Raw genomic sequence first — 21,893 nt, 5'->3', positions numbered from 1 at the left:
TTTGGGAGTGAGAAAGTTGGCAACCCTACATGAACAACTCCACACCCCTCCCCACCTGTCGGCCAGTCCACAAGAATATTGTCAACATTAAACCGGTCCACGGTGCAAAAAAGGTTGGGGACCCCTGCCCTAACCCACACACCCTTTTGAATGCAGGAAGAAACTGGAGCACCCAGAAGGAACCTACACAGTCACAGAGAGAACATACAAACTCAACTCAGGCAGTGGCCGGAATCGAACCCTGACCTTACTGTTACAGCGTTAACTGTGTTACACTTACTACTACATTATTGTGCTGTCCCTTTGTTTTGCATTTCATCTAAAAGTATTTCGGGTCGAAACATCGACTGTATTCTTTTCCATAGATGCTGCCTGGCCTGCTGAGTTCCTCCAGCATTTTGTTGTGTGTTGCTATAGTAGAACAGGCTCTTTAACCCCATCGAGTGCATGGCAATCACAAGTACTCATTTACATTGATCTTACACTAATCTTTTTCCACTCTTCCCACATTTCCATCAATTCTCCCCCCACCCCATCTCCATTATTCACCTACACATATTGTGGTATCTCACAGTGGCCAACTAATTGCTTTCAATTGTGAAAGGAAACATTTCACTTAGTAAGTTGCATTAAACTGCACTTAAGTGGTCTTTAGACAAGCACTTAAGTCACTTAGGTATAAAAAGCTACAGGTCAAGTGCTGGAAGATGAGATTAATCCAGATGGGAACGCACTGGTCTGTATGGTATGGTGGGCTGAATGGCCTGTTTGCTGTATAGATCTATGAAACCTGTGTAGTTAGAAGAAAAACATGCAAGCTCCCCCTAGACAGCACCAGAGGTTACAGTTGAACCTAGGTCTCTGCCCCATTGAGGTGTGAAGGCTCAATCATATCACAGATCAATATATTTCCGGATATTAGGGGAATCAAGGAATATAGATACAATGTAGGACAATGTCATTTAGGTAGAAGATGGTCTTGATGAATGGCAAGGAGTTGACCTGAAGGAGCAAATAGCAAAGTCTGTTCCCATTTTTTAGGTTTCTAAAGCTAGGTTATTTAACATCTATGTGGGAGTAAAACTTATTGGTACTATGAGTCTTTTTTTGGTGAAAATCTCTAGTTTCCTCAAACCTCAGCTTCTTGAGTAACATTAATTTCCTTCTACCACTGCATGTTCTGACAGGTATTCCTGAAATTCCCTACTTTTCTTCTCCGTACAGATCATTTTTTTGATCATGCTTTTGTCGTTGGCTTCAAAATTTAATTAACTGTGGCCCAGCCTCAAATTTTACTTGCTAATTACCCTGTTGAGCATCACTAGATATTTTACCATCTTAAAAGATACCAGTCAAATGCAAGTTGTTGTTATTATGAAATATTTGGTCTTCATTTGACGAGCAACTATGAACCCTGGAGTTGGCTATTACAGATTCAATCTTCAAAAAAAATTTTATATATATATATATATATATATATATATATATCCCTGTAATACTGCAAAACATGTATTGGGTACAAGCTTCTGAGGACCAGCCTAAATAACAGAGTAAGCAGCTAGTGGTGGATCACAAAAATATCTCACTAATTCACTATATTAAGAACAAAGAAGAGGATTTATGCATCTTCTAACGAATCACCCCTTGCCAAACTGTAGTGCTAATGTCGATTAGATTCAGAAACCACACTCCTTTCCAGGTCACTACACCAATGGCTCATCAAACTAATGTCTAATGTCTGTCTAATGAATAAGGCTCATTTTATACTTACAGTAACAGACATTATTGCAACATACAGAAGCAAAATCAACCATTACTCAGTGCTAGAGTTCCTTCCCTACAATCTATGTAACCGTACGCTACCAGAGACACGCAAGAGTTTCAACATGGCAAGACATCTCTGCAGTAGATGATAAAATTTTCACTAAGTTATAGATTATAGGAACTGATTACGCTACCATTAAACAGAAAGTTAACACTTACTTACTCCCATACCTAATAAAGTGGCCACTGAATGTATGTTCATGGTCTTCTACTGCGGTAGCCCATCCACTTCAGGGTTCAACATGTTGTGCATTCAGAGATATTCTTCTGCACACCACTGTTGTAATGTCTGGTTATTTGAATAGATGTCACCTTCCTATCAGCTTCCAGTCTGGCCATTTGTCTCTGACCTCTCTCATTAACAAGGCATTTTCACCCAAAGAACGGCTGCTCACTGAATTTATTTTTGTTTTTCACACCGTTCCCTGTAAACTCTAGACTGTTGTGCGTGAAAAACCCAGGAGATCAGCAGTTTCTGAGATACTCAAACCACCCTGTCTGACACCAACAGTCATTCCATGGTCAGAATCACTTAGAACACATTTCTTTCCCATTCTGCTGTTTGGTCTGAACAACTGCTGAACTTCTGCATGCTTTTATGCATTGAGTTGCTGCCACACGATTGGATGGTTTGATATCTGCATTAACAAGGCCTACAGGTGTACATAATAAAGTGGCCACTGAGTGTATAATGTGAAGCAGAACTGCAATTTGTTCCTGCTATTGTATATAATTTAAACACAAGTTACCCCTCTCTTTTGAATTGTTGGTAAAAAAAAAATCCCTTTTTTGAAAATGGCTTGAAGAATGAAACTGCATTCTCAAACTTGAGACAGAACATTGCAAACTGTTCATCTTTACTTGGCTTCCCACTTCCATTTTCTGGTTAACTTGGGTACAATGTGATTTATGTGGAAAATATGGACTGGGTTTTGAAGAGGAGAAACTTCTATTCAATTTTTTTTCCTGAAAATATCATTGCTGTTCAATCAATGCTAGAGTATCTCAAGTTTAAACTATCGTTTGTACAGATATCTGGAACTGTTCTGATTTAATTTGCTTTGAACTGGCAAACAGGTTGATTTATAATTTATAGTGAACAGCACTGACTGAAGTTTCCAGTCCCAGGGCTCAGCTGTTCATTGACAGGCAACCCACTTCCCCAAAGGAGACAGAAGAAATTGAGGTAGATATTCAATTCGGCTCATGACTCCTGTGATATCAGGCCTGGGCCTCAAAAATAATACCAAGTTGCTGAGAATCTCCAGACAGCTTGAGCAACTTTCAGTCTCGGGCCACTACACCTGATATTCTGAATGTCCCAGAGTTCATACCTGAAGCTGACAGACTGTTTCTGGACTGCAGCAGGAACACAAGGTACTGACAACCCTGGCAGTGGACAATCATTAGGGAAAAAGAGCAGCAGTGATCTCCTGACCATATCCCTGAGGACAATAAATCAAATGTTGTATTCTAATTGCGCCAATGTTCTACCTTGAGGTTAAAAACAAATTTGCTCATGGCCTACACAGTTGGCCCACATTCCAAAAAGTACTGTCTCCTTTATTGGGAATACAGCAAATTCCTTTCATGTATGAATGCAAATGTTAAAACAATCATCTACATAATATTGTCAAGAAAATGGCAGATGTCACATTGATAGTCTAATCTGAATGCTTTCATTTCAGTCTATCTGAACCCCCAGACTACAGACAGAAGTAGCTACAAATGTGATTCAAACACAATAAAATGATAGCGATAAGAAAGAATTCAGCATTTCATGAATATCATTGCCACAGTCATGAACTACTCGAAAATAGATATTAAGATTCAAAATTGTTTAATTTCATTTCCCGGACGCAAGCGTAAAGGAGAACACATAATTGTTACTCTAGATCTAATACAACACAAAAAAAAACACAAGGTAAACAGCACAACGATAAAAAAGAATAAGTATAAATAGATTGAATGTATGTGCATAAAGTGACACTAGGCGCGCTGGGTAAGGTGCCTCTGACAGGAAATAATAAAGCTGTGGTAGTTGGGGGGGGGTAGTGGGTGGGTGAAGGTGTTATCAGCCTTACTGCTTGAGGAAAGTAACTGTTTTTGAGTCTGGTGGTCCTAGCATGGATGTTATGCAGCCTCCTCCCTGAAAGGAGTGTGACAAACAGTCTGTGAGCAGGATGGGTGGGATTCTTCATGATGTCTCTGGCCCTTTTCCAGCACACGTTCCTGACGGCCGATAGGCTGCAGTTAGTGATGCATCGGGTGGTTTTGACTACCCGATGTAGAGCCTTCACAACACGCTGGAGGAACTCAGCAGGTTGGGCAGCATTTGTGGAAAAGATCAGTTGACGTTTCAGGCCGGAACCCTTCGTCAGGACTGTAGAGGGAAGGGGCAGAGGCCCTATAAAGAAGGTGGGGGGAGGGTGGGAAGGAAAAGGCAGGTAGGTTCCAGGTGAAAAACCAGTAAGGGGAAAGATAAAGGGGAGGGTGAGGGGAAGCAGGGAGGTGATAGGCAGGAAAGGTGAAGAAGGAATAGGGGAAAACACAATGGATGCTGCCCGACCTGCTGAGTTCCTCCAGAGTGTTGTGAGTGTTGCTTTGACCCCAGCATTTGCAGATTATTTTGTGTTTACGATGTAGAGCCTTCCTGTCTGCCACAGTGCTATTTCCGTACCAAGCAGTAATGCAGCATGTTAGGATGCTCTCTACAGCGCACTTGTAGAAGGAAATGAGTATAAATGTACAAAACCCAGCTCTCTTCAACCTCCTCAGAAAGTAGAAGCATTTGGTGAACTTTCCTGAGTGTGCCGGATGTATTTTGTTACCAAGAGAAGTTTTGCAAGATGTGTACACCCAGGAGTTTGAAACTGCTCGCAGTTTCCACTGCTGCGCTGCCAATGTAAAGAGGGGTCTGAGTGATGAGAGTTCTCTGACGTTCAGAACCATCTCCTTTGTCTTGTTGAGACTGACGCATTAACATTACCAACACTACAGATGAGTGTGAACATTTCAGCTACTGCAAGTCAATTGGTATTAGCTGGAGCAAAATTTTTAAAAAACTGCTGAGGGAGCTCATCAAAGTCAAAAGTCAAAGTAAGTTTATTATCCAAGTGCATATATATCATCATATACTACCCTGAGATTCATTTCCTTGCAGGCATTTACAGTAGAAATATCATAGAATCAATGAAAAACTACACAGAAAGACTGAAAAAGCCAATGTGCAAAAGCAAACTGCAAAATAGAAGAACAATAGATAGACATAAAACTGAGAACTCCTTGAAAGTGAGTCCAGTGGTGGTGAGTGAAGTTATCTATGCTGGTTTAGGAGCCTAGATGGGTTGGGCAGTATCTGTGGAGGAAAATGGATGATTGAAAGGGAAGTTTCAGGTCAAGACCTGTATCTCAATCCAAAAGGTCAACCATCCCTCAGCCTCCACAGATGCAGCCTCCAGCAGTTTGCTTCTTTTTCGCTCCAGCTTATACCATCTACAAAGTCTTGTGTCAGTATAAGCTGTATTTGAGTATACACTGGCTGGAACTGGAATAATATAAAGTCCTGTAGAAGACCAGCACCAAATTCAATGCAGGCAGAAACTAAAGGATAATTTAATCACAACTTCTCAGAACCCATTAAGTGGGCTTCAGCAAGATATATTTGACTGCCCTCAATCCCTAACTGACTGTAATAACTTACAGGGCAATGACATTACATTACTTCAAAATGGGCTACTGAATGATTTAATCAGTTTTGTATTTTTTCAGACCACAAGATCAGAATCAATTTGAAAATCATACAACAGACCAAAGAAGTTTTTAAATGGGCTAGCAATGGCTGAATTTCTTTTTCACTTCCATGCAATTTCAAAGAATGCATGTACCATAAGCTTGTGATCTGCAAATTTTATTTAGCAGTATGACTGGCACTCTTTCTCCTTGCACTAAAGCAGCAATCATTACACAAGTGGTGATTACTAAGAGCTAAAACAACATGATGCATTTATATAGTGCCTTTACAAGGCAAAAATATTCCAAGCACCTCCCAACAGCATAAACAAATACTGGTATCCAATCTACAAATTCTTCAATGGATTCATGGAGCAGGGCAAAGTTTGAGAGGCTGGGAAAGCACACCCAGTGACTGAACACAAAGGATTCTGCTGATGCTGGAAACTGAGAGTAACACGCATCAAAATGCTGGACTCAGCAGATCAGGTAGCATCTGTGGAAAGCAATAACGAGACAACATTTCAGGCCAAGAACCTTTATCAGGACTGGAAAGGGAGAAGAAGCTGGACTAAGAAGGTGCACCTTCTCTCTTCTCCTTACCTGCCTATCACCTCTCTCTGGGGTCCCTCTTCCTTCCCTTTCTGCCATGGTCCACTCTACTCTCCTGTCAGATTCTTTCTTTTATTTATGTATTTATTTATTGAGATATAGTGCAGAATAGGCCCTTCCAGCTGCACCACCCAGCAACCCCCAATTTAACCGTAGCCTAATCACAGGACAATTTACAATGACCAACTAGCCTACTAACCGGTACGTCTTTGTACTGTGGGAGGAATCTGGAACATTCAGAGGAAGCACGCGGTCATGGGAAGAACGGACAAACTCCTTAGACAGCAGCAAGAATTAAACACAGATCACTGGTACTGTAAAGTATTGTGCTGCCGCTATGCTATCTGCCACCCTTCTTCAGACTTTTACCTTTTCTATCCAGCACCACACACACACACACACACACACACACACACACCCCTTACCCTTGCACGGCTTCACCCATCACTTTCTAGCTTGGACTCCTTCCCCTCCTCCCACCTTCTTCCTCCTTTCCTTCCAGACCCAATGAAGGATCTCTGTCTAAAATGTCAACTCTTTATTCCAAGTGATTGAAGCTGTGGCTAAAGGGCAGTTATTTGAGAGTGCACACTGATGAAGCAAAGAACTAGTACTGAAGCAAAGAAATGAAGAATGCACAGCACTCAAATGTCCTTCAAATTAAATGAAGGGTTTGTGCCTCCTACAGTTATGGAAGACAACGGTAATAACTGTTGAAAAAAAGTATTGACTTGATTGAAATTATGCTGGAGTTTAAACTTAGATGGCAGCACATAATAACACAATTCTAATTAAGCTAACCTACTTTACTTGTTTTTAAATGGTGTGGAAATACTTTCGCCCACTCTACCTGACCCCAACATAATGATAAAATGTACCATTTTTAGCAGTATGATTCAACACTTACATAATGTATTAAAATAATTTTAAACAGGAATTGATTAAGCTATCTTTAAGCAGAAAGTTAATTCCCTATAATATGAGGCATTGCTGTAATTTGTTCCCACTCTTGTATACAATTTAAACACAGAGTTTTTGCTCTTTTGATTTGAGAGTTTTAAAAAATCCCATGTATTAAGACTTGAAGAACAAAACTGTATTACCTAACTTGAGAAAGATCACTGCAAACTGTTAAACTTTTACATGGCTTACCACTTACCTGGTGGGCAGGATTAAGGAAAACCCCAAAGCATTCTACAAGTATGTGAAGAGCAAGAGGAAAAGACATGAAAGAATAGGACCTATCAAGTGTGACAGTGGGAAAGTGTGTATGGAACTGGAGAAAACAGCAGAGGTACTTTACTTTTATTACTTTATTGCCACCAAACAATTTATACTAAAGCGTACAATCATCACAGCGATATTTTTAATAAAAATTTAAATTATAAATCATAAATAGAAAATAGAAAAGGGAAAGTAAGGTAGTGCTGAAAAACTTAGAGAGTCAGGTCCGGATATTTGGAGGGTACGGCCCAGATCCAGGTCAGGATCCGGTCAGCAGTCTTATCACAGTTGGAAAGAAGCTGTTCCCAAATCTGGATGTACGAGTCTTCAAGTTCCTTAGCCTTCCCCCGGAGGGAAGAAGGACGAAAAGTGTGTTGGCTGGATGGGTCTTGTCCTTGATTATTCTGGCAGCACTGCTCCGACAGCGTGCGGTGTAAAGTGATTCCAAGGACAGAAGATTGGTTTGTGTGATGTGCTGGGCTGTGTTCATGATCTCCTGCAGCTTCTTCCGGTCTTGGACAGGACAACTTCCTTACCAGATTGTGACGTAATGCTTTCTATGGTGCATCTATAAAAATTAGTGAGGGTCTTAGGGGACAGGCCAAATTTCTTTAGCTTTCTCAGGTGGGCCTTCTTGGCAATGGACTCTGCTTGGTTGGACCAAGTCAGGTCATTTGTGATATTGACCCCGAGAAACTTAAAGCTTCTGACTTGTTCCACCTGCGCACCACCGATGTAGATGGTGTCGTGCGGTCCGCTACTCCTTCCGAAGTCAACAACCAATTCCTTCTTCTTGCTGACGTTGAGGGATAGGTTATTGTCTTCGCACCATCTCACCAGGTTCTTAATTTCCTCTCTGTACTCAAACTTTACACTACAGAAAAGGATCTTGGTGATTGTAGTGATGACTTGCAGCAGACTGAAAAGCTTGAGCATGTAGATATTAAGAAAGAGGATGTGCTGGGGCTTTTAGAAAGCTTCAAGTTGGATAGTCGCCGGGACCGGGTGAGGTGTACCCCAGGCTACTGTGGGAGGCGGGGGAGAAGATTGCTGAGCCTCTGGCAATGATCTTTGCATCATCAATGAGGATGGCAGTGGTTCCAGAAGATTGGAGGGTTGCGGATATTTTTCCTTTATTCAAGAAAGGGAGGAGAGAGCACCCAGGAAACTAGAGACCAGAGAGTCTTACCTCAGTGGTTGGTAAGTTGATGGAGAAGATCCTGAGAGGCAGGATTTACGAACATTTGGAGAGGTATAATATGATTAGGAATAGTCAGCATGGCTTTGTCAAGGGCAGCTCATGCCTTACGAGCCAGATTGAATTTTTTGAGGATGTGACTAAACACGTTGATGAAGGAAGAGCAGTAGATGTAGCGTATATGGATTTCAGCAAGGCATTTGACAAGGTACCCCATATGCAAGGCTTATTGAGAAAGTAAAGAGGCATGGGATCCAAGAGGACATTGCTTTGTGGATCCAGAACTGGCTTGCCCACAGAAGGCAAAGAGTGGTTGTAGATGGGTCATATTCTGCATGGAGGTCAGTCACCAGTGGAGTGCCTCAGGGATCTGTTCTGGGACCCTTACTCTTCGTGATTTTTATAAATGACTTGGATGAGGAAGTGGAGGGATGGGTTAGTAAGCTTGCTGATGACACAAAGGTTGGAGGTGTTGTGGATAGTCTGGAGGGCTGTCAGAGGTTACAGTGGGACATTGATAGGATGCAAAACTGGGCTGAGAACTGGCAGATGGAGTTCAAACCAGGTAAGTGTGAAGTGGTTCATTTTGGTAGGTCAAATATGATGGCAGAATATAGTATTAATGGTAAGACTCTTGGCAGTGTGGAGGATCAGAGGGACCTTGGGGTCCAAATCCATAGGACACTCAAAGCAGCTGCGCAGGTTGACTCTGTGGTTAAGAAGGCGTAGGGTGTATTGGCCTTCATCAATCATAGAATTGAATTTAGGAGCCGAGAGGTAATGTTGCAGCTATATAGGACCCTGGTCAGACCACACTTGGAGTACTGTGCTCAGTTCTGGTCACCTCACTACAGGAAGGACGTAGAAGCCATAGAAAGGGTGCAGGAGACTTACAAGGATGTTGCCTGGATTGGGAAGTATGCCTTATGAGAATAGGTTGAGTGAACTCGGCCTTTTCTCCTTGGAGCAACAGAGGATAAGAGGTGACCTAATAGAGGTGTATAAGATGATGAGAGGCATTGATCGTGTGGATAGTCAGAGGCTTTTTCCCAGAGCTGAAATGGTTGCCAGAAGAGGACACAGGATTAAGGTGCTGGGAAGTAGGTACAGAGGAGATGTCAGGGGTAAGTTTTTCATTCAGAGTGGTGAGTGCATGGAATAGGCTGCTGGCAACGGTGGTGGAGGTAGATACGTTAGGGTCTTTTAAGAGACTTTTAGATAGATACATGGAGCTTAGTAAAATAGAGGGCTATAGGTAAGCCTAGTAATTTCTAAGGCAGGGACATGTTCGGCACAACTCTGTGGGCCAAAGGGCCTGTATTGCGCTGTAGGTTTTCTACGTTTCTATGTTTCCATTTTCTGATAACTTGTGTATAATGAGATCATACACAAGGACTGAACTTTGAAGAGGAGAAATTTCTCTGCTGGAGTCTCTCCAGTGTAAGCCATCATCTTATGTTTCTAAACAACCATGTTGGATTTAAAGCAGCATGCTGAACCAAAAACAAAACCATTAGTTCAGTAAAGTCGCTCACTAATAAAATGCAAACATTTATAGATCACATTGAATCTATTTCTTTTCTTTAATTTGCTTACATTTTAGAATTAGAAATTACCAATGACTCAATCTGATTTGCAGACTTTTGGATGAGACATTAATCCATACCAGGTGATTACTCGCTAGTGTCCTGTTCAGTACTGTCCTTCAATCAACATCATCAAAACAAAAATGTGACCATTCTGACACCACAACTGGCAGAAGCTGGCTAGAAAGAAATCAGCTACAAAGCTACTTGCATTGCATTAGGGTTTGAGAACTGTTACTGGCTGCAAGGCTCCTCAACTTTGTCATGAATGGCCCCAAGCTCAGCTGCAAAAGGAGAAGGATTGGGTCTGGGGCCAGCAACCCCATTCTGTAAAAACCGAGTGCTACAGAAACACAACAGAAGCCCAAAGATCCTCATCTCGGGGAGAGGAAGGATACGCCAGGAGGATGGGTTACATCTGGGGACAATTTGAAAGACTGGCCCAGGACAGGGGACACAGGTGAGCTGCTGACAGTAGGGGTGAAGGGCTGAAGAACAGAAGCAGAAGGTTCCATGGAGATTATGCAAGAAGTGAAATAGGTTATAAAGGTATATTTTCAATACTTCTTTGGAGCAATAAACATTCTGAAGTACAACCCAATGGATAGGCTTATTCTCAGTTACCTTAATGCCTCTCTCTAACTATGTAGAGGATTTGAACACAGTCACTATGTTATACTTCACAAAAAATGGACTTTGGAGACCTTTAAATAGTGATGCCCCACAAGTACTGAAAAGCTAAATCAGGATATGCTTGTGATCCAAAATAACATCAGAAAAATGCTAACTATAGTCAGCAGATCAGTCAGCATCTGTGGAGAAAGAAACAGAATTTGCACTTCAGGTCAATGACCATTCTTCAGAACCTTTCGTCAGGTTAACTTGGTCTCTCCCCCTTTTCCGCACCTCCACCACGCACAGATGCTACTCAACCTGCTGACTGTTTCAGGTACTTTCTATATCAAGGGTTCACAACCTAACGTTCACATACCCTTCCTTAATGGTATTGGTCCACAGCATGAAAAAGGTTGGAAATCCCCGTTCTACAGCCACAAAGACACTTCACAGATCAATAATTGTCATTTAATTTCATCAAGCAAAATCATATCATCAGATGCTGCCAATTATGTCGACAGAATGTATTCTAGTTAAGATGGCAATTTAGCTCCAAAATCATCATTTTATATGTGAATGCTTGAACAGTTACTTCCGAACATCCAGCATTGTTCACTAAAGTGTGGTATAACACCATCTGCAGATCAACCAATATAGTTAGTACAAAAAAATAAAGTTACAATCATGTTCATTTTCAGCTTAGGAAAAGTCACAGGACATGTATTCCATTATTAAAAATGTTTGTAAAGAAATTTGGTAATAAATTATAACTTTACAAACACTCAATGCTTCTTTGCTTCCCTCATGATTATAAACTTGTACCTATACTGGCAGAGAGTAAACAGGTTACACTGTTGAAAGGAAATGGATTTCCTGTCAGAGACTCAAACTTACCACCACCTTCAGCGTTGAGAACCATTGTTCCAGGCACCCGTTCTAGATCAAAATAACTTGTAAATAAAAACTATTTCAGTGAAACAGTTGAAGCTGAAACCTAAACTGCCGAGCAGAGATCCAAGAATTCTTAACACAGCTCAAGTTGCTGAAAGCAGGCGGGGCTTATCAGTACCTAGTACTAGTAAGCCAATCACTACACTTTGTGTAATTTAACAATTGACTGTGCAACAGCCACAGAACACCAATTGGCTGCCTGCTCCGTCACTGTATAAGGAGGTGCTAAGCTTCATTTGCAGCAACTACCCTTGAGACAGGCACACCCTGATTATGCAGCTGAGCTGGCGCCCTTCCTGTCTGTTTAAGTAATAAATGACTCAGTGACTTTGGCATTTTCAGGCCTGCACATGTGTTCGCACAAAGACAACTTCAGAGCTGTTCCAAAAATAATAGACTCGGCACAGCAAATCCCAGTCCTAGTATGTCACTGATAATATTTGAGGTTATCTGCATTTAAATGAAGCTCAAGGCTCAAAATCAAAGGACAAAATAGGTTTATTATACATGTCACCACATACAACCCTGAGATTTGTTTTCTTGAGGGCATACTCAGTGAAACTAAGAACCATAATAGATTCAGTGAAAGGCCACACCCAACAGGGTGGCAAAAAGCAAGCAATGTGCAACAGATAACAATCTGTGCAAGTACAAAGTAAATAAACAAACAAATAAATAAGCATTAAGTATCAAGAGCATGAGATGATCAGTCCTTGAGAGTGAGTCAACAGGCGGTGGGAACAGTTCAGTGATGGGGCAAGTGAAGTTATCCCCTCTGATTCAACAGCATGATGGTTGAGGGGTAATAACTGTTCCTGAACCTCATGGTGTGAGTCCTGAAGCTTCTGTACCTTCTTCCTGACGACAGCAGTGAGAAGGAAGCATGACCTGGGAGGTGGGGTCCATGATAATCGATGCTGCATTCCTGTAACAATGCTCTGTGTAGACGTGCTAAATGGTGGGGAGGGCTTTACCCGGGAAAGACTGGGCCATCTCTACTACTTTTTGTAGGCTTTTCTCTTCAATGACATTGCCTACTCTACTGAAACATTGGTTTGCTTTAGAGAACAAATTGGACACATTTGGTATGTACTTGTCCAGGTTCTCTTTGAACCCCAGGGCTGCACCTTCTGCTCTACTCCAGATTGATTTATTTAATTTCTGTACATTATTACTTGTACCTCTCCTCCTTGTCCACTGTTGAGATCTATAACCATACTTTCATCTCAGTGGTGCTCAGCAGCTCCATCGCTTTCAACAGCCTCTCCACCTCGATCTACTGTGTTGTTTTAGCTATCTCCTCTTCCAACCCATATAATGATCAACTCTTCATTGATCTAACTCACAGACTCCGAGCCTCTGCAAATCAAGCAAGATTCTTCAACCTCATTTCCAAACCTCAATGCAGCCATGCACATTATGCACATGTTCTTCAGTCTTTAATGAATACACGCTCCTATACTAGACTGCCTACCTGTGATTCCATCATCAGATTAAACTGTGCCGCTGTCCTTGATGACAGACTGCTACCTTTATAATTGTAGTACCTAGCTATAAGATTACTGATATAAACAGAACATAGTACTTCAGTCATAAGCAACCTACATTTTATGACAATAGTATAACACATTGTGAGAATAATATTTTTTTTTAGATTATGAGGACACTCAGTCCTCTTTTATTGTCATTTAGAAATGCATGCATGCATTAAGAAATGATACAATATTCCTCCAGAGTGATATCACAAAAAAAAGGACAAACCAAAGACTAACACTGACAGAACCACATAATTATAACATATAGTTACAGCAGTGCAAAGCAATACCATAATTTGATAAACAGCAGACCATGGGAACGGTAAAAAAAAGTCTCAAAGTTCCGATCGACTCCCGATAATCCCCGATAGCAGGCGGCAGAAGGGAGAATCTCTCTCTACCATAAACCTCCAGGCACTGACAACTGTCAATGCATTGGAAGCGCCTGACCACAGCTGACCGAGTCCGTCCGAAAACTTCGAGCCTCCGACCAGCCCTTCGACATCGAGCACTGAGCACCAACTCTGCCGAGTGGTTCGACCCTGTCCCGGCCGCCGAGCAACAAGCAAAGCCGAGGATTCGGGGCCTTCCCCTCCGGAAATTCTGGATCACACAGTAACAGCTGCAGCGAAAAAGGCATTTCAGAAGTTTCTCCAGATGATCCTCCATTCTCTCACGTCTGCCTCCATCAAATCAGGATTGTGCACGGCACCCTACTTGACAGATTACAGATACCATTCACCGGAGTGGCCGCGCAAGCTGCGTCCCGCCCCCATCTTCTCTTGCTCCCATAATAATCATTTCTAATAGATCTAAAATTATGACATAACATTCAGCAAATAATCATTTACAGGGCACGAGAATTTCCCTCTTTTGTTTTCAATTTTCACAATATACGAGGCCAACGAGCACATTAAATAAAGACTTTACTATTATTAGCAGAATTGATGAAAGAATAAACAATGACTTCTATTGCAACACACACACAATGCTGGAGGAACTCGGCTGGTCAGGCAGCAACATGGAAATGAACAGTCAAAGTTTCAGGCCGAGACCCTTCTTCAGGACACATTTCTATTCCATTTCAAGAATGATTTCTGTTCCATTTTGCACATCCTGCCGAATTGATTAATCTGAACTGTAATATAAACTGAAAATGCTGGCAATACCCAGAAAGCCATATAGCACCAAAGAAGGAATCAGAGTTAATGCTTCAAGCTGATGAACTTTCATCACAATGTTTTCATACCCTTCTGATAAAATATTATTGAACTATGTTTCAACTCCTCTCTCCACTGCTGCTGCTTGATCTGCTCATTATTTCCTGCGCATTTTTCAATTTCAGATTCCCAGTAAGAGCATTGATTTTAATTTTTGAATATAGTTTAAACCATATTTCACCATAAAGTGTAAAACACCACATTCGATTTGCGTATAGATACTGGAGGCGTAGGAGAGATAAGAGACCACATGGAGTGCTTGTGACTATTACATTCTAGCTATTGAGGGAGTGCAGCGTAGGTTCACGAGGTTAATTCCCAGGATGGCGGGACTGTCATATGTTGAAAGATTGGAGCAACTGGGGTTGTATACACTGGAATTTAGAACGATGAGACGGGATCTGATTGAAACATATAAGATTATTAGGGGATTGGACAAGCTAGAGGCAGGAAACATGTTCCCGAGGTTGGGGGAGTCCAGAACCAGAGGCCACAGTTTAAGAATAAAGGGTAGACAATTTAGAACGGAGTTAAGGAAAAACTTTTTTCCACACAGAGGGTTGTGGTTCTGTGGAATGCTCTGCCTCAGAAGGCAGAGGAGGCCAATTCTCTGGATTCTTTCAAAAAAAGAGTTAGATAGAGCTCTTAGAGATAGCGGAGTGAAGGGATATGGGGAGAAGGCAAGAAAAGGGTACTGATTGTGGATGATCAGCCATGATCACAGTGAACGGCGGTGCTGGCTCGAAGGGCTGAATGGCCTACTCATGCACCTATTGTCTGTTGTCTATTATTAGTTAAGGGATAATTCTAATACCAGACAGCAGGCATTTTAAGGAGAGAGAGGATAAAATCAAAAAACAACTTTTTAATCATAGAGAATGGTGGGTGCCTGGAATGCACTGCCAGGTGTGGTGGCAGAGGTAGATACATTAGGGATTTTAAGAGATGTTTAGATCGGTGAATGAATGTTAGGGAAATGGAAGGATATAAGTATTATGTAGGCATTAGTTTAGTTCACCATTTGATCACTTATAACCATATAACCATATAACAATTACAGCACGGAAACAGGCCATCTCAGCCCTTCTAGTCCGTGCCGTACTCATACCCTATCCTATTCCCACCGACCTGCACTCAGCCCATAACCCTCCATTCCTTTCCTGTCCATATATCTATCCAATTTAACTTTAAACGACAACATAGAACCTGCCTCAACCACTTCTGCTGGAAGCTCATTCCACACAGCTACCACTCTCTGAGTAAAGAAGTTCCCCCTCATGTTACCCCTAAACTTCTGTCCTCTAATTCTCAACCCATGTCCTCTTGTTTGAATCTTCCCCACTCTCAATGGAAAAATTCTAACCATCTCAACTCTATCAATCCCCTCATAATTTTAAACACCTCTATCAAGTCCCCCCTCAACCTTCTACGCTCCAAAGAATAAAGACCTAACTTGTTCAACCTTTCTCTGTAACTTGGGAGATGAAACCCAGGCAACATTTTAGTAAACCTCCTCTGTACTCTCTCAATTTTATTGACTTATTTAATTGTGGGCCGAAGGGTCTGTTCTTCTGCTGTATGTTCGATGTTCTTCTCTGCTGTAACTGCTGCAGAGAGATTCTTCTTCAAAGACTGTACCACACCTAAGACAGCAGATATATAGAAGGGGGCTTCACTGAAAATATTTACTCAGTACTGAGCAACATCAGTATTCATATTATTCTCAAATTTCAAAATTTCTACCAAGTGAGTCAAGATGGACTCATGTCTGCAGCATCGGTGGTGATAAGTTTAGTACTGGAAACAGGCTTTCTCGAGCAACTCTAGATTGCTAGAGTCTCTTGTGGCTCCACAGGTTTTCTCTAGTTTACATGGAATCATAATTTCCCCAAAGACCAACTGGTTTATAAGATTTGCAGAAACCCATAAGTATATTTTACCTCAATGTATTTTTAAGCTATGAAATTTTCAGGGTACAGACACACGATCAGTATAAAAGAAAAAGCTTTACTATTCTACATTACAATTCTCCATCATTCACACCTTTCCTTTATTGTTCTCCCTTTCCTTTCCCAGAAACTTGAAAGTTAAGCAAGCATTTAGGCAATGGATTTCAATGACTAAATCCAACCTATTTACAGTAAAGCTTTGAGAATCTACTATCTTATTATTCAGAAATTGGATTTAAACTCAACTTTGTTTATTTGTCATTCAACCATACAAAAGTACCTATGAAGACAGCCAAATGAAACAGCGTTACTCTGGAGCCAAGGTGCAAAACATAATACCAACAGTCATACACAGCACAAGGCACAGGTATATAAAATATAGTCATACACTAAAAATATAGTTCAAGTCCCTGAGTCCATGAATGTTGCAGCAGTCTCCAGTCAAGCACAGTACGGCTTGTCTTTTGCTGAGTGAACACTGGGGGGCAGGGGGGGGAAGAGCAGTACGGCCTCCTGCACTCCTGCTGCCAACTCCGAAGCCTCTCCCTGGACGACTGTAAACAGGCGACACCACGGCTTGAGGCCTAGTTCTCGTGACAACTGAGGCCACACAGCTCCCCCGCTGTCTGTTCCTGACATTAGCCAATAAACCAATGAATTGGACTTGCAGACCTTTGATGTCCAACAGGGTCTTGCGATCACAAGAAAAGCAACTAACATGATCACTCGCTGTTAGACTGCACACCTCCCTTTGCGCACCAACGCCTCTCTGTCACAAGCAGCATCACAGTCCACACCAAGTTCAGCTCCTTCAGCTTCTCCACAACTCACTGATGGGCTAGACCTGCAGTACTTTAAGTTCTTGATGTCCAGCAGGGTCTTTCAATTGTAAAAAATACATTAAAAAGACAATAATACTGTTGGTTGGCCCCACAGAAACCACTGCATCCGACTGCACAGCCATTTTACCAGGAGAAATAGAGGTGGGTAAATAGAGGAGCTGCTCCCATTAGCAGATAATATGAAGGTTGGGAACACATATTCAAAATGATATGAAAAATTCAGTGAAGGGATAGGCAAGAATTTATCTTTAGATTATGCACAGAATAATTCTGATATAAAATTCAGATGGCATAACTTCACAGCTCCAGCAATCCAGGTTTGATCCTGACCTCTGGTGATGTGGGTTTTCAGTGGGTGCACCGATTTCCTCCCACATCCCAAAGTACACTCAGTAGGTTAACTGGCTGGTGTAAGTTGCACCTAGCATAGTAGTAGTCATAGACGTACTTTATTGATCCCAGGGGAAATTGTTTTCATTACAGTTGCACCATAAATAAATAGTAATAAAACCATAAATAGTTAAATAGTAATATGTAAATTATGCCAGGAAATAAGTCCAGGACCAGCCTATTGGCTCGGGGTGTCTGACCCTCCAAGGGAGGAGTTGTAAAGTTCGATGGCCACAGACAGGAATGACTTCCTATGACGCTCTGTGTTGCACGTACAGTGCCTATAAAAAATATTCACCACCTCGTAAGTTTTCATGTTTTATTGTTTTACAACATTGAATCAAAGTGGATTTAATTTGACTTTTTTTTTTGACACTGATCAACAGAAAAAGACTCTTCGTGTCAAAGTGAAAACAGATCTCTATAAAGTGATCTAAACTAATTACAAATATAAAACCCTAATTAATTGATTGTGTATGTATTCACCCCCTTTAATATGACACATCAAATCATCACTGGTGCAGCCAATTGGTTTTAGAAGTCAGATAATTGGTTAAATGAAGATCACCTGTGTACAGTCAAGGTGTTTCAAATGATTGTGGTAAAAATACACCTCTGTCTGGAAGGTCCAGCTGCTCGTGAGACAGTATCCTGGCAACAGAACACTTTAAGCAACTCCGTGAAAAGGTTATTGAAAAGTACAAGTCAGGAGATGGAAATGAGTAAATTTCCAAGGTACTGAATATTCCTTGGACAGTATTCAAGGCAATCATCAAGAAATGGAAAGAATATGCCACAGCTGTAAATCTGCTTAGTGCAGCCCATCCTCAAAAACTGAGTGACCGTGCAAGAAGGGGACTAGTGAAGGAGGTCACCCAGAGACCTATCACAACTCTGGAGGAGTTGCAAACTTTAGTGGCTGAGATGGGAGAGGTTGCACACGCAACAACTGTTACCCGGGTGCTTCGCCAGTCATAGGTTTATGGGAGAGTGGCAAAGTAAAAGCCACTACTGAAAAAAAAATTCACATAAAATCTTGCCTAGACTTTGCCAGAAGGTATGTTGGAGACTCTGAAGTCAGCTGGAAGGAGGTTCTATGGTTTGGTGAAACCAAAATTGAGCTTTTTGGCCATCAGATCAAAACCCAATGTTTAGTGTAAGCCAAACGCCGCCATCATCAAGAACACACCATCCCTACCATGAAGCATAATGGAGGTTACATCATGCTGTGGGGATGCTTCACTGCAGAAGGCTCTGGAAGGCTTGTGAAGGTAGAAGGTAAAATGAATGCAGCAAAATACAGGGAAATCCTGGAGGAAAACCTGCAAGAGTCAGCAAGAGTACTGCGACTTAGAAGAAAATTTGTTATCCAGCAAGACAATAAGCCCAAGCATAAAGACAAAGCTACACAGGAATGGTTTAAAAACAACAAAGTTAATGGCCTGGAGTGACCAAGTCAGAATCCAGACCTCAATCCAATTGAGAATTTATGGCTGGACTCAAAAAGGGCTGTTCACTCGTAATCCCATTCAATCTGACAGAGCTCAAGCAGTTTTGTAAAGAAGGATGAAAAATTGCATGGTCCAGTTGTGCAAAGCTGATAGAGACCTATCCACCCAGCATAGTTTATTAGAACTAGGATTTTGTGAAACAATGGTTCAAAGCTGAAGCAAAAGGAATATTATTGTGTGGCTCTCCATCCATTGGTCAATACCTAATGGGCTACCCTTTCACCCAATCAAAATCTTAGCAGGATCTTTAAGCTTTTGAAGTGATTTTGTAGCTATCCTTTCAAGCTTGTGTACTTTGATGAAGATCAGATTAGCTTTATCAAATGAACATCAAAACATGCAATCATTTGTGCTAAATCAAAGCAGCAAGGATTGTACTGAGCAGCCTCAAATGTTGCACGTATACGGCACTGACTTTGCTTGCCCACAACTCACTAACCCTAAGCCATACATCTTTGGAATGTGGGAGGAAATTGGAGCACACAGAGGAAGCCCTTGCAGTCATTCGCTGATGATCTCAAGGGATCATATCCCAGCTGAATGCAAGGACCATTTATATTTCTGGAGAGGATTCTGCTGGGAATGCTTTTTCCATAAGGAAACCAATGCTAATAACAAACAGCAAGCAATGAATGTCCTTTTTATAACTCATTACAGCACTCCAGATAGCCTCTTCTACAGTAGTTCCAAAGACCCAATGTTGAATTCAGGTAAATGGCTTTGTGTAATAGGCAGAATAATTTAGCTCTGCTCCCACTCCAACAAAGGTGTCAATATTTTCAAATCCAAATGCTAAGACAGCTGAGCCTTTACAAACTTTGTAATTTCCGATGCACTCTAACAGTATCGAAAGCTCAATGTTATGGAGCACAATTTTATATAAAATTTCTACTGTGGTACAATTTTCAGAAATAAATTTGCAGTTTCAATAAATGGTAATGATGATTCATTTCAGAATGACAACTTGCAATTTTATGAAAAGGCTTTTTCAAATTCCTCTGGCCTGTTTCCGTTTGTTAGAAATACAGTGACTGTTTCTTAGTGATAAATGAAACAGCCACTTTGTTCACAGGAACTTTCAAGGATAATCAGACAATGATCTTGCACATTGTTTACCTACACTGCACATTCTCTGTAGCTGTTACACTTTATTCTGAATTTTCTTATTGTTTTAACTTGCTCTAACTCAATGCACTGTGTAATGGCTTGATCTATATGAAGAATGTGCAAGACAAGCTTTGCTCTGTATCTCAGTACATGTGACAATACGAATCCATAACATCTTGGTGCGGCAACTGCTTTGCATGCAACCACATGAAACTGCAGACAGCTGTGGGTACAGCTCTGCACATCACAGGATCAGTCTCCCCTTGCTGCCTCAGTAAATCAGTCATCATAATGAACGACCCTACCCACCCTGGACATTCTCCCCTTTCCACTCTCCCCATCAGACAGAAGATACAAAATGTGAAAGCACCAGGCTCAATGACAGCTTCTAACCACAGTTATCAGACTCCTGTACGATAAGATGGACTCAGAATCTACATCATTGTGATCCTGCACTGCAATTTTTGGGTACCTTTTACACTTAATACTGCATTGTTATTATTTTACCTTGTTCTAGTTCAATACACTGTGTAATGAACTGATCTGCATGAACAGTATACAAGGCTAGCTTTTCACTGTTTCTTGGTATATGTGACAATTATAAATCAATGTCAATAATAAACCAACTGCAATCTTGGTGGCATTGGTTGTGATACAAGAACCACTTCTGCTTTTCTTCACCTTCTCAAAGCATCATCAACATTAATTTGGGTATACACTCAGTGGCCACTTTATTGGGTACCTCCTGTTCCTAACAAAATGGTCTACTGCTGCTGTCGCCCATCCATTTCATGGTTCGACGTTGTGCCGTCAGAGATGCTCTTCTGCATACCACTGTTGTAACAAGTAGTTACTTGCATTAATATCACCTTCCTGTCATTCCAACCTCTCATTAATAAAGCACTTTTGACAACAGAACTGCAGCTCACTGGATGCTTTTTTTCCTTTGTCGCACCATTCTCTGTAAACTCCAGAGACTTGTGCATGAAAATCCCAGGACAGAAGCTGTTACTCAGATACTCAAACCACCCCACCTGGCTTCAACAACCACTCTATGGTCAAAGTCAGTTAGATCACATTTCTTCCCCATCCTGGTGTTAGGTCTTAACAAATGAAACTCTAGATGATGTCTGCATGTTTTTTCGTATTGAGTTGTTGACTTGTTATTGGCTGATTAGATATCTGCATTAACGTGGCGTACACCTAAGAAAGAGACTACTGAGTATAATTGGTATTTTAGTTCTGTGTTGTCTTCTCAACAATCCAGCACACCCTCACCACTACACCAGATCATAAGCAAAATCCAGGGACAAAATTAAGATCCTTTCCTTTGACCCAGGCAATGAGAGAGAATATCAAATTATTTCAGAGTTGTAAAAAGCTTTCTGAAATTCTGCACTCCCATCCTGACAGCTTGCAATTACAACTAAAGCATTATAGATTTTCATTTGAAGCACTGGTCTTTAAATTGGATTCCAAACAACCAGGTCTATCCCAAGAGAATTATTTACCAAAAATTAATATTTTCCAAGGTTGGAGGAAAACGAATCTTCAAAAATCTTCCTGAATTGCCATTAATTAGACTTTGATTAGGCCA

At 41.2% G+C, this 21,893-nt stretch overlaps 1 protein-coding gene across 3 annotated transcripts in view; it reads right to left on the bottom strand.

The window, feature by feature from the left end:
- cyth1b (cytohesin 1b) overlaps positions 1-21,893 on the bottom strand; it is a 265,069-nt gene that overhangs the window by 132,473 nt on the left and 110,703 nt on the right. The window contains exon 1 of one of the 3 annotated variants that reach the window (XM_072242621.1): positions 11,686-11,858. The exons of the other annotated variants lie outside the window; for them this stretch is intronic. Coding sequence (XP_072098722.1) covers positions 11,686-11,710 — 25 coding nt within the window. The 5' untranslated portion in view covers positions 11,711-11,858. Of the gene's footprint in view, positions 1-11,685; positions 11,859-21,893 lie in introns of those variants that run through there. 3 annotated transcript variants of the gene reach the window in all.

Source organism: Mobula birostris, chromosome 24 (assembly GCF_030028105.1).
Source record: "Mobula birostris isolate sMobBir1 chromosome 24, sMobBir1.hap1, whole genome shotgun sequence".
In the NCBI taxonomy this organism is placed as follows: domain Eukaryota; kingdom Metazoa; phylum Chordata; class Chondrichthyes; order Myliobatiformes; family Myliobatidae; genus Mobula; species Mobula birostris.
Note: the sequence above shows the minus strand (reverse complement) of the source record. Positions and strands in the feature narration are given on the sequence as shown.